This window comes from Staurois parvus, unplaced genomic scaffold (assembly GCF_062004578.1).
Source record: "Staurois parvus isolate SC_StPar_1 unplaced genomic scaffold, SC_StPar_1.0 ptg000024l, whole genome shotgun sequence".
Taxonomy (NCBI): domain Eukaryota; kingdom Metazoa; phylum Chordata; class Amphibia; order Anura; family Ranidae; genus Staurois; species Staurois parvus.
In genome coordinates, this window is record NW_028317820.1 from 1,646,524 (window position 1) to 1,659,807 (window position 13,284).

The following is a 13,284-nucleotide window of genomic DNA, read 5'->3' on the forward strand; positions in this document are numbered from 1 at the left end:
GTTGGAGAGGTCTGAGGTGTGAATGGTCATTACAATGTGTGACAAGTTTGGTAGGAACATCCTGTGTTAAGTGTTTTGTCCATCTGAACACCTTGAAAACTCTTTGCATGCATTTTTCTTGATGAAAAAAGGCTCTGGAAAGCATTGGAAACTGGAAGAGTTAAAAAAAAATTTCAGACGCAAACGCTTCTAAACATGATTTGCCGTGTTTAGATGTGTTTACAAGCGTTTTGCATTTGAAACACTGATAAAATCGATGTCTGAATGCAAGTTTGTTTCGTTAAAAATATCGACTGTAAACTCAACTGCCTGTAAATGACTGCAAATGACGATGTGTACATGGACACATAGGAAAACATTAGAGTGAGTTCAGGGGCTGCTGAAAAAAACGCTGAACAGCTCCTAAACGTGAGTTTATCAGCTGCAGTGTACATGAGCCCTTAGAAATAGACTACATCTTAACAACATGTTCAGGTTAGAAAAATGTATGTAATGCTGGACTGTAATGCATGACTGGAATATTGCACACATGCAGATCCAGAAAATTATAGGAACAGAATAAACAAGTTCCTAGAATTTGTGTTGTTTCAGTAAACAGCATACTAGATATTTATGTAAAGTTTTATTTACCTAATTAATTTATATCATTATGACAATTTTCACTCCACAGAGTATGTACACCATTCACATCAGCCTTCTGCCATTGGCGTTTATATTATAATGACCTTGCCATAGCCATACACATTTGGGCCAATTTGGGCAGGAGACAATTAACCTTTCCATGTGATTTGAAGTTGGATGGAAACAGGATCCCACCAAGGAAATCCACACAAGCATCAGAAAAAAAACAAAACTAAAAACATGCATATAGTGTCCTATTGGCAACCGAGTTCAGGATTCAGGCTTTTACTGGTCCAGTAGTGCACTGAAGCAACTTCCAGTGGACCCGGATAAGATGCTTTCTCTTCTCTTAACCACTTGCCTACTGGGCACTTATACCCCCTTCCTTACCAGGCCAATATTCAGCTTTCAGTGCTGTCACACTTTGAATGACAATTGCGTGGTCATGCAACACTGTACCCATATGAAATTGTTATCATTTTTTTCTCGCAAATAGAGCTTTCTTTTGGTGGTATTTACTTGCCGATGGGGGTTTTATTTTTTGCGCTATAAACAAAAAAAGAACAAAAATTTGAAAAAAAAGGTTTCTTTGTTCCTATTATAAAATTTTGCAAACAGGTAATTTTTCTCCTTTACTGATGTGCGTTGATGAGGCTGCACTGATAGTCAGCACTGAAGGGCACTGATAGGCAGCACTAATGAGGTGGAACTGATAGGCGGCACTGATAGGCGGCACTGATGATGGGTACTGATAGTCAGCACTGATAGGTGGCACTGACTGGCAGCACTGCTGGGCACTGACTGTTGCAACTGCTGGGCACTGACTGGCAGCACTGCTGTGCTGCACTGATGGGCACAGGTGGGTGGCACTGATGGGCACAGGTGGGTGGCACTGATTGGCAGAGTTGGGTGACACAGGTGCGTGGCACTGATGGGCACAGGTGGGTGACACAGGTAGGTGGCACTGATGGGCACAGGTGGGTGACACAGGTAGGTGGCACTGATGGGCACAGGTGGGTGGCACCGCTGGGTACTGGTGGGCAGCACTGCTGGGCTCAGGTGGGTGGAACTGGGGGGTGGCACTGCTGGGCACCAATCATCAGGGCACTGATCATCAGTGCCCTGATGATCGGTGCCGATCCCTGCTCTGACAACTGCCAGTTCTTGGCAGTGCTTTCCCCACGTTCTGACAGCGTGAAGAAAGTGCAGCCGAGAACCGGCAATTGCATTTCCCTGTGATCAGCGTGTCATTGGACACGGCTAATCACGTGGTAAAAAGCCGCTGCAATTTTTCCTTTTACCACATCACGTGATCAGCTGTATCCGTAGGACACAGCGATCATGGAGATCACCGGGTGCACTCCCTGGGGAGCACGCAGGAAAGCATATGACACCCTCCCAGAACTGGCCGGCTGCAATGTAGCCCTCATTCGTCTATCTGCAGTCGGCAACTGGTTAATTAGGACACAAGCTCTATACCGGCAAGATCCCGCTATCTGCCTATTAAAGCAGAACTTCACTTTCTCGATCAACATGGACTATTCTAGTCCTTATGCTGCTAGCATTAGTAAATAGATAGGAAGGCATATCCTACTTACTTGTTTAAAACTTTTTTTTTATTTATTCAGTTACTTCCTGGTTTCCAGGCCTAAGCAAATGATGTCATACATCCCAGGAGTCTTCAGGAGGGAAAAAGGAAGTATGGGCTTCTCAGCTTACACACCCTCCTGCATACATGCCTGAGCTAGGGCCAGGTGGATTCCAGGAAATGCTACATGAATCATCTGCCCTGACTTATGACGGTCACAACCAGGAAAGCTAGGAGATGTTTTTTACAGTGATTTTTCAGCAAAATAAAGCATTGGCACACGTGTGGATGGACAAGTTTTCTTTGAATAACAAAAATAAATCACATTTTTGGTTTGTGGTGCTCAGACACAGTGTAGATTTACTTTCACAGAATAGTGAAAAAGATCTTAAAAATACAAAGCTCATCACGTGTCCAAAAACAGCAGTAGTACAGCTTGTCACTGTGTCAGAGGGCAGCATTGTCACATTATATCATTGTGTAGGATCAAGGAAGATGTCACCTGTCCCGATGCCAAAGAAGAATGTTACAAGTTACAACAATGTTACAACAAGTCATCTGCTAGTATGTCAGAATATAGAATATCAGGATATTTCACCCCCCGGAAACATATCATGCCATCCATCAGTGGTCATCAGTTGATACATAGCACTGGTTTCTGCCCGGGTCCACTGTGTGTAATGGACTGAAATATTCAAACCCCATAACACTAAAGATTACATGAGCTCAACATATTTATTAGTGTTTAGAGGACAGGAGAGGTGAAACTAAAGAGGTCACCTTCCCTTCTATAAAACATATTGCAGCATTTCTTCTGCCCTCATTTAATAAGAGAAACGCGTATCATTTCATTGACCTTCCTGGTGAGTGACCGGTATGGCTTTATAACATAAAATCATGATAGCATTATAGCAATGATACATTGTTGGAATGGAACATGATTACATGTCCTTGTGTCTGTTATATTTGGTTTATTTGGACTAATAATCATAATTTCCTTCCAGATCTTCCTTGGCATCCACAGATTGAAGAACCAAACTCTTCTGACCTAAAACGCAACACTGAGTCCAAAATACAAGTGAAAATCTGTGGATATTTCCCTGATGAACTGACTGTGGAATGGTATAAGAAAATGGGGGAATACAATTTTGCTGCCGTTGATAACAATAAATACAAGACTGTAATCAGTGGACACCAGAGGCAGTCAGATAACACATACAGCTGTACAGCCAGTTTGCTGTTCACCCCAACACTGCCAGAAGACCAGAGGTCAGAGTTCATCTGCAGAGTGCAACATCCCAGTCTACAGCAACCCATAGAGAGGAGAATAGGACCCCTACAAATTATGGGTAATTTCCCTACAATACTCTTCATAACCCCTTGGTACTGTGCCCCCGGTCCTTTAAGGAGTGTGTGATACTGGGAGGTGGAGCGGGGTTAATGATCATGTGACCATCATGATTGGATGTCACAGCAGTCACATGATCTGAAAGCTTCTGATCGCATTTGGCAATCAGGAGCTTTCCAACAGGCGCAAGGCATGCACTCTCAGCACATGTTTGTTTACATCTGGTACGCAAATATGCAGCCTCTCGGCGGCAAGGTCCACCTGCCAAGAGGCCACATATTTGCATACCGCTGGTGCCAACAGGTAATCTTAAATCACTGGGTATGCTCTCAACCAATTTAGGCTTTTAACCCCTCACCCTCCAGAGGATTTACCCCCTTCCTGACCAGGCCATTTCTTGTGATACGGTGCTGTGTTACTTTAACTGACAATTGCACAGTCATGCAACGCTGCACCCAAATTAAATTTACAACCTTTTTTTCCCACAAATTAAGCTTTCATTCATTAAGGGGCTTGTCATTACCATACAACTCAATGTATCTGCACCTGGATTTTGTCAATGTAAACTGTGCAATGCTACGTAAGTACAAATCTTTAAAGTTTTACATTGAAAACGTGGGTTAAAAAAAGTCTGTTTAGCTGCGTTTGTATACCGTGTTTATGCGCGTTTGCATTTAGAAGTGTTTTTTAAAGAAAAGCACAGGAGAACCTCCCAAATGCCCAGAATGCACTGAAAAGTGGTAAATTATTAACTATTTCAGACTGTTTCAGAGAAATACAGAGAGTAGAAGCAGAGACAGCTGTATGTGTTGAGATAATTAGGTGTGAATTGCTCATTAACATTTCTTTTATTTCCAAGGGTGGGAAAGGTGTCTGGTGGAGGGAGTCATTAAGGCCACCTGGCAGGGGGTCTTCATGAGGAATTTGAGGTGTGAATGATCATTAACATATCTTTTGTTTCCAAGGGTGGGAGAGGTCTGAGCTGTGAATCGGTCATTACAATGTGTGACAAGCTTGTTAGGAACATCCTGTGTTCAGTGTTTTGTCCATCTTAGTAACTGAGGGCTACAAGGTCGTTCCAAGATCTGGGATTCCCCCCTCTTCCCCCTACGCAGCTCAGTGTGCTAATGGTGCATAAAGCTAGCTGTTAGTGGAACACAAATATGGTCTGGGGTGCAATACAATATTTCCCTGACCACTGTACTTACCTTCAGTGCATCATTAGGGGACTTGCATACCATTACCATACAACTCAATGTATCTGCACCTGGATTTTGTCAATGTAGACCAGGGGTCCTCAAACTTCGGCCCGCGGGCCACATGCGGCCCCCCGAGCACACTCATCCGGCCTGCCGGGACACTAAGTACAGGGGCGGGCAGGGGGCTGCTGTCTCTTACCTGGCTTCGGTCCCAGTCCCACGACGATCTATTCCAGGATGCGCCGCTCCTTCACTCCGGCCGCTCCCTCTCTCGATGTCTGCGCTGCCGCTCGGCTCCGCCTCCTCACCGGTAATTGGGCGCCAGTACTGTAGCTCAGGAAAGGCACACAGGTGGCCAATCACCGGCGAGGAGCCGAGCGGCCCAGCGAAAATCAAGGGAGGGAGAGGCCGAAGTGAAGGAAGGAGGACAGCTGGAAGATACCAATGATGGGGCACTATTCCACCCACTGACACCAATGATGTGGCACTATTCCTCCCACTGACACCAATGATGGGACACTATTCCTCCCTCTGACACCAATGATGGGACACTATTCCTGCCACTGATACCAATGATGGGACACTATTCCTCCCTCTGACACCAATGATAGGACACTATTCCTCCCACTGACACCAATGATGGGACACTATTCCTCCCACTGATACCATTGATGAGGCACTATTCCTCTCACTGACACCAATGATGGGGTACTATTCCTCCCACTGATACCAATGATGGAGCACTATTCCTCCCACTGACACCAATGATGGGGCAGTATTCCTCCCACTGACACCAATGATGGTGCACTATTTCTCCCACTGACACCAACGATGGGGCACTATTCCACCCTCCACTGACACCAATGATGGGGCACTATTCCTCCCCCCACTGACACCAACGATGGGGCACCATTCCTCCCCCCACTGACACCAACGATGGGGCACTATTCCTCCCCCCACTGACACCAACGATGGGGCACTATTCCACCCCCCACTGACACCAACGATGGGGCACTATTCCTCCCCCCACTGACACCAACGATGGGGCATTATTCCTCCCCCCCCCCACTGGCACCAATGACGTACTATTCCTCCCACTGACACCAATGATGGGGCACTATTCCTCCCACTGACACCAATGATGGGGCACTATTCCTCCCACTGACACCAATGATGGGGCACTATTCCTCCCACTGACACCAATGATGGGGCACTATTCCTCCCACTGACACCAATGATGGGGCACTATTCCTCCCACTGACACCAATGATGGGAAACTATTTTGCTCCATAAGACACACTTGGGGGGAAATGTCTGTGCATCTTATAGAGCGGCCGGCCCAGTATTCCTGCCGTCGTTGTATGTCCACAGTCTCTGAACAAATGTGGACACAGTACAGGAGATGACCATAGTTTTTTTTTTTTAAACTATAGTCCGGCCCTCCAATGGTCTGAGGGACAGTGAACTGGCCCCCTGTTTAAAAAGTTTGAGGACCCCTGATGTAGACTGTGCGATGCTACGTACGTACAAATCTTTTAAGTTTTACATTGTTTATGAACATTTTCAATACAAATGTGTGCAATGCAAAAACCTGCCAGAGATGCCTTTATGGCTTCATCCAAAACAAAAAAAACAGTTTGGGCTTTAGATACATTGTATTATATACTACAGATGTTTATGTGATACCGGAAACTGGTAATCTTTCTTGTATTTATGTCTAGTGGCTCCGCAGACGATAGAGCCGGTGAGATTCTCCTTCAATAAGTCAGGAGAGGCGCAGTGTTCTCTGACTCTGAAGAGTTTCTACCCTCAGGAAATTAACATTACATGGAGCACTGCAGAACCACAAGCCAAGCTAAGTGCTAATGGTCAACCAGTGAAGTCTGAGGATGATGAAACATTTAATGTCACAAGTGTGTGCACATTGCCCCGGCCTCTCTGCTTTCCTCTCTATGTGACCTGGGAGCATCAGTCAGTGAGACAACCTCAGAGGATCGTACTGATGAAATCAGGTAATAATACATAAATACAGCAGTTTATATCACTTGTTACTAATTACATTCTAGCAATGAAAATGGCATTCACATGTAAGAAGTATTCTACTATACCTGTACATTTATACAGTACAATCCCCACTGAAAAATGAACTAGAAAATGTTATGTTTGTATTAGCCCCATGTACATGGGACATTTCTGAACAATGGAAACTGACTGCTGGAAAACGTAGGTTAAAAAAAACATCTTTTTAGCCTTTGCATAACGTGTTTATGCGCGTTTGCATTTAGAAGCATTTTTTTAAAGATAAGCACAGGGGAACCTCCCAAATGCCCAGAATGCACTGAAAAGTGTTAAATTATTAACTATTTCAGACTGTTTCAGAGAAATACAGAGAGTAGAAGCAGAGACAGCAGTATGTGTTGAGATAATTAGGTGTGAATTGCTCATTAACATTTCTTTTGTTTCCAAGGGTGGGAAAGGTGTCTGGTGGAGGGAGTCATTAAGGCCACCTGGCAGGGGGTCTTCATGAGGAATTTGAGGTGTGAATGGTCATTAACATATCGTTTGTTTCCAAGGATGGGAGAGGTCTGAGCTGTGAATTGATCATTACAATGTGTGACAAGCTTGTTAGGAACAACCTGTGTTCAGTGTTCTGTCCATCTGAGTAACTTGAAAACGCTTTGCAAGCATTTTTCATGATGAAAAAAGGCTCTGGACAGCATTGGGAACTGGAAGAGTTGGAAAAAAAATTAAAAAAAGCAAACGCTTCTAAACGCGATTTGCCGTGTTTACAAGCGTTTTGTGTTTCAAACGCTGATAAAATCGATGTCTGAATGCAAGTTTGTTGCATTAAAAAAAAACGACTGTAAACTCAACTGCCTGTAAATGACTGTAAACGACGATGTGTACATGGACACATAGGAAAACATTAGGGAGAGTTCAGGGGCTGCTGAAAAAAACGCTGAACGGCTCCTAAACGTGAGTTTATCAGCTGCAGAGTACATGGAGCCCTTAGAAATAGACTACATCTTAACAACATGTTCAGGTTAGAAAAATGTATGTAATGCTGGACTGTAATGCATGACTGGAATATTGCACACATGCAGATCCAGAAAATTATAGGAACAGAATAAACAAGTTCCTAGAATTTGTGTTGTTCAGTAAAGAGCATACTAGATATTTATGTAAAGTTTTATTTACCTAATTAATTTATATCATTATGACAATTTTCACTCCACAGAGTATGTACACCATTCACATCAGCCTTCTGCCATTGTCGTTTATATTATAATAACCTTGCCATAGCCATACACATTTGGGCCAATTTGGGCAGGAGACAATTAACCTTTCCATGTGATTTGAAGTTGGATGGAAACTGGATCCCACCAAGGAAATCCACACAAGCATCAGAAAAAAACAAAACTAAAAACATGCATATAGTGTCCTATTGGCGACCAAGTTCAGGATTCAGGCTTTTACTGGTCCAGTAGTGCACTGAAGCAACTTCCAGTGGACCCGGATAAGATGCTTTCTCTTCTCTTAATTAGGACACAAGCTCTATACCGGCAAGATCCCGCTATCTGCCTATTAAAGCAGAACTTCACTCTCTCGATCAACATGGACTATTCTAGTCCTTATGCTGCTAACATTATTAAATAGATAGGAAGGCATATCCTACTTACTTGTTTTAAACTTTTTTTTTTATTTATTCAGTTACTTCCTGGTTTCCAGGCCTAAGCAAATGATGTCATACATCCCAGGAGTCTTCAGGAGGGGAAAAGGAAGGAGGGGCTTCTCAGTTACGCACACCCTCCTGCATGCATGCCTGAGCTAGGGCCAGATGGATTCCAGGAAATGCTACATGAATCATCTGCCCTAATGTATGATGGTCACAACCAGAAAAGCTAGATGTTTTTCACAGTGATTTTTCAGCAAAGTAAAGCATCGAGACATGTATGGATGGACACGTTTGCTTTGAATAACAAAAATAAATCACATTTTTGGTTTGTGGTGCTCAGACACAGTGTGGATTTACTTTCACAGAATAGAGAAAAAGATCCTAAAAATACCAAGCTCATCACGTGTCCAAAAACAGCAGTAGCACAGCTTGTCACTGTGTCAGAGGGCAGCATTGTCACATTATATCATTGTGTAGGATCAAGGAAGATGTCTCCTGTCTCGATGCCAAAGAAGAATGTTACAAGTTACAACAATGTTACAACAAGTCATCTGCTAGTATGTCAGAATATAGAATATCAGGATATTTCACCCCCTGTAAACATATCATGCCATCCATCAGTGGTCATCAGTTGATACATAGCACTGGTTTCTGCCCAAGTCCACTGTGTGTAATGGACTAAAATGTTCAAACCCCATAACACTAAAGATTACATGAGCTCAACATATTTATTAGTGTTTAGAGGACAGGAGAGGTGAAACTAAAGAGGTCACCTTCCCTTCTTTAACCCCTTCATGCCTAAGGGTAAAACAAATCTAAATGCCTAAGCACAATTAACATGTGTTAGTAAAACCGTACATATCACCACAACTACTTTGTACATCCAGGTGGATTATACCTTGACTTTTTCAGGACAAATTGGGCTTTCATTTGGTGGTAAATGGTAATGGATAGCTCCTGATTTTTTTTTATTATCAAAGGAAAACTGGCCCAAAATAGTAAATCTTTTTTTATTTAGCTGTGCGTTTCTTGTTACTACCATAACCTACCACCAAAGAGCAACCCAAAATAAATTCTCCAGCTCTTGACAATTGCAGCGATACCACATATGTGTATGTTATTTGTTGTTTGTACCCGTAGTACAGCCCAGAAACAATAGTGTGCATTTTGTTTTTGTCTTTTTTTTTACCTAAAACACACTGACACTAACTGACACTGATACCAATTTTTTTTTAAATCCTGACTTTTGACCCTGACCTTGACCCAATCACTAACCCTGGCACTGAACTAGATCAAACCTTGATCTAGGTATTTTTCTTTATTTTTTCTATTCGTTTGTAAAAAAAAATGAAAAAATAAAAAAATATTTTAAAAACATTTTTTTTCTCTCTCTATGCCAGGAGTTAGAGAGATACAATGTGTCTCTCTTCTCCATTCATAGAGAGAGAAAAAAATCAAGGGGGCCGGGCTGTACAGTGACTGATCACTGTGATAGCCAATCAGAGGCTATCACAGCGATCATGTGACCCGGAATCGGGAGTCCCGGGTCCCAATCGTTAGAACGGGACCCGGGGCTCTCAGTAACACCGCGGTCTCTGTGCTGGGAGCGCGCCGAGCGACGCGCTACCAGCACAAAGACAAGTACGCAAATATGCGGCCGCACGGAAAAAAGCCCAGTTTCATGAGGCCGCATATTTGCAGCATTTCTTCTGTCCTCATTTAATAAGAGAAACGCGTACCATTTCATTGACCTTCCTGGTCATAAAATCATGATAGCATTATAGCAATGATACATTGTTGGAATGGAACATGATTACATGTCCTTGTGTCTGTTATATTATTTGGTTTATTTGGACTAATAATCATAATTACCTTCCAGATCTTCCTTGGCATCCACAGATTGAAGAACCAAACTCTTCTGACCTAAAACTCAACACTGAGTCCAAAATACAAGTGAAAATCTGTGGATATTTCCCTGATGAACTGACTGTGGAATGGTATAAGAAGATGGGGGAATACAATTTTTCTGCCGTTGATAACAATAAATACAAGACTGAAATCAGTGGACACCAGAGGCAGTCAGATAACACATACAGCTGTACAGCCAGTCTGCTGTTCACCCCAACACTGCCAGAAGACCAGAGGTCAGAGTTCATCTGCAGAGTGCAACATCCCAGTCTACAGCAACCCATAGAGAGAAGAATATGACCCTTACAATTTACAGGTAGGTCCTCTACACTGACAACCAACAACTATTAGAATGTTATATTGATGGAATAGACAAACATTTCACAAAAGTCATTTCCAGTGACAGTAATAGAAAGTATCCTAATAATGTAGGGTGCAGCTGGTATTTTTAGGTGAAATGGTAACATGAATCCTGGCAATTGGCAAGAACTGTTACATATTTGGATTATTGAAACAAATGGAATGGTATTTTCTAGGTGAATGAGTTGCACGCCGACACTAAGCATCAATCACAATATTACAGTGTATATTGAACAAGGCAGACAAGAATTCTAAAAGACAACTAGTCCAATTCCATAGTACACTGCTCAAAAAAATTAAAGAAACACTTTTTTAATCTGAGTCTAGCATCAATACAAGGAAACTCCTGGATATTGATCTGGTCAGGTAAGTAGCAGAGGGGGTTGTTCATTAGTTTTAGCTGCTTTGGTGTTAATGAAATTAACAACAGGTGCACTACATGGGCAACAATGAAACGACCCCCAAAACAGGAATGGTTTTATAGTTGGAGACCACTGACATTTTTTTTCCCTACTCATCTTTTCTGACTGTTTTTCACTAGTTTTGCATTTGGCTAGGGTCAGTGTCACTATTGGTAGCATGAGGCCATACCTGGACCCTACAGAGGTTGCACAGGCAGTCCAACCCCTCCAGGATGGCACATCAATACATGCCCTTGCTCTCATCTGTGAAAAGCACAGGACACCAGTGGTGGAACTGCCAGTTCTGGTGATCAATTGCAAATGCCAATCCAGTTCTATGGTGCCGGGCAATGAGCACAGGGCCCACTAGAGGATGTTGGGCCCTCAGGCCACCCTCATGAAGTCTGTTTTTGATTGTTTGATCAGAGACATTCACACCAGTGGCCTGCTGGAGGTCATATTGTAGGGCTCTGGCAGTGCTCATCTGTTCCTCCTTGCATTATCAGTATAGATATCCAGCATGATATTTCCCCCCATTGAGAGCTGATGTGTTTTCCTTTAATTTTTTAAGCAGTGTATATATCCAGTATTGCAGTTATCCTTATATGCTACAAGGGATGAGTTGCAGGTAACTCACATCTCCTAGTTATTGTATGTTATGTATTTTGGTTAAACATTATTATTATTATACAGGATTTGCTGCATATAGCACCAACAGTTTGCACAGCACTTTACACGTAACTTTAACTTAGTGTCTTTAAACCCTTCCATATACCCAGTGAGGTGACTGGCCTCGGGTGACACACACAGATGAAACAAATCTTCCTACATAAGTTGTACCTGTTTATCTGTGGTCTTCTCTTTTCTACAGCTGCTCAAAGTACAGAATTTAAACGTCATTTGTTATTGCAGAAGGCTGAGGAAGGGGACTCGGGGATCTGATGTCATACTCTTACACTTCACAGCAGAGGGCAAAGAGTTGAATGTTATCTGAGAATTGACACACCCCCTCTACACAGTCTCAAACATGCACAGCTGAGAAGCTTAGGCTGTCAGTCACCTGATGTGGGCTGATGGGGGACAATGCTGCCTTCCAGGATTGTCTGGTGTCAGCATAGACTGTCAGAAATAACGCATGCATATAATACAGGAGTGAGAGAAATAGAAATCATACTAAGTGCTTTGGATAGGGGCAAGTACACACTATAAAAGGAAATGCTTTGTTCATTTTTCATTTCAGAGGTTTACAACCACTTTAATACACACTGTGATATTATATTTGACAATAAAAGTGGCATGTAATCTGACCTGTATTTATGTCTAGTGGCTCCACAAAAAACAGGCCCTGTGATATTTTCCTTCAGTGGGAGTGTGGGAGGAAACCTTGCCAGGTCCTGAACCGAGGTCCCCAGTGCTTTACAGCACAAGTATTAACTAGCGAGCCATTGTGCTGCGCTTTCATAAAATGTTCAACTTCAGCTAAATTGACTTTAAAACTCAATGCAGACAGTTTTTCTATTGCGAACAGGGCACAGAATTCAGACTCTCATTGGCCCTCCAGAACAATGAAGCAGCCTCCAGTGGACCTTTAATGTAGGCGCACTCTTCTTCTAAGTGGTAAACAGCAGAAGCTATATACAGAAAAGATCCCAAGCTCCTCACAGAGTCTGAACACCACAGTAACAACACTGGCAATAATGCTAAAAGCCTGCACTATAACAACACACCACTGTGTCAGCACTGCTAATATATGTCATTATGTCAGATCAAGGAAGATGTCACCCATGTCATCTATTAGCATGTTAGAATACAGAATGTAGAACTATAGGCAAAATGTTTTTATTCATTTTGGATAGAGTAAGGGAGGGTTATAACTTCTGTCAGATTTGTTTTCACCATCAGTCTTATTGGGAAGATTTACCTTCACATCCTGTCCCATAACCAAACAGGAAGTGAGAGAAACCCCTGCAAGTGAAGGGAATTTTTTGGGGATCCTGGATCACCAGGTCTAGTGTCCCCATTGGAAGGTTTCCCCTCTATTACTTTTCTGGGGACAACCCAAAATTTGGGATTTTCTATTACTTTCACTTTCAATAATAATGGTAAGCAGGACAGATAGAGAAGGTGACTCTCCTTAAAAGGGACATAGGCAGCAATAAAAACTGACTGGGGTTCTAATCCCT

At 42.7% G+C, this 13,284-nt stretch overlaps 1 protein-coding gene across 1 annotated transcript in view; it reads left to right on the plus strand.

Moving 5' to 3' along the window:
- The window catches only part of LOC149472063 (uncharacterized), a 115,888-nt gene that overhangs the window by 92,690 nt on the left and 9,914 nt on the right, over window positions 1-13,284 (plus strand). The window contains exons 21-23 of the mRNA XM_089693217.1: window positions 3,214-3,558; window positions 6,478-6,768; window positions 10,312-10,656. Of these exons, the coding sequence (XP_089549343.1) occupies window positions 3,214-3,558; window positions 6,478-6,768; window positions 10,312-10,640 (965 nt within the window). The 3' untranslated portion in view covers window positions 10,641-10,656. The remainder of the gene's footprint in view (window positions 1-3,213; window positions 3,559-6,477; window positions 6,769-10,311; window positions 10,657-13,284) is intronic.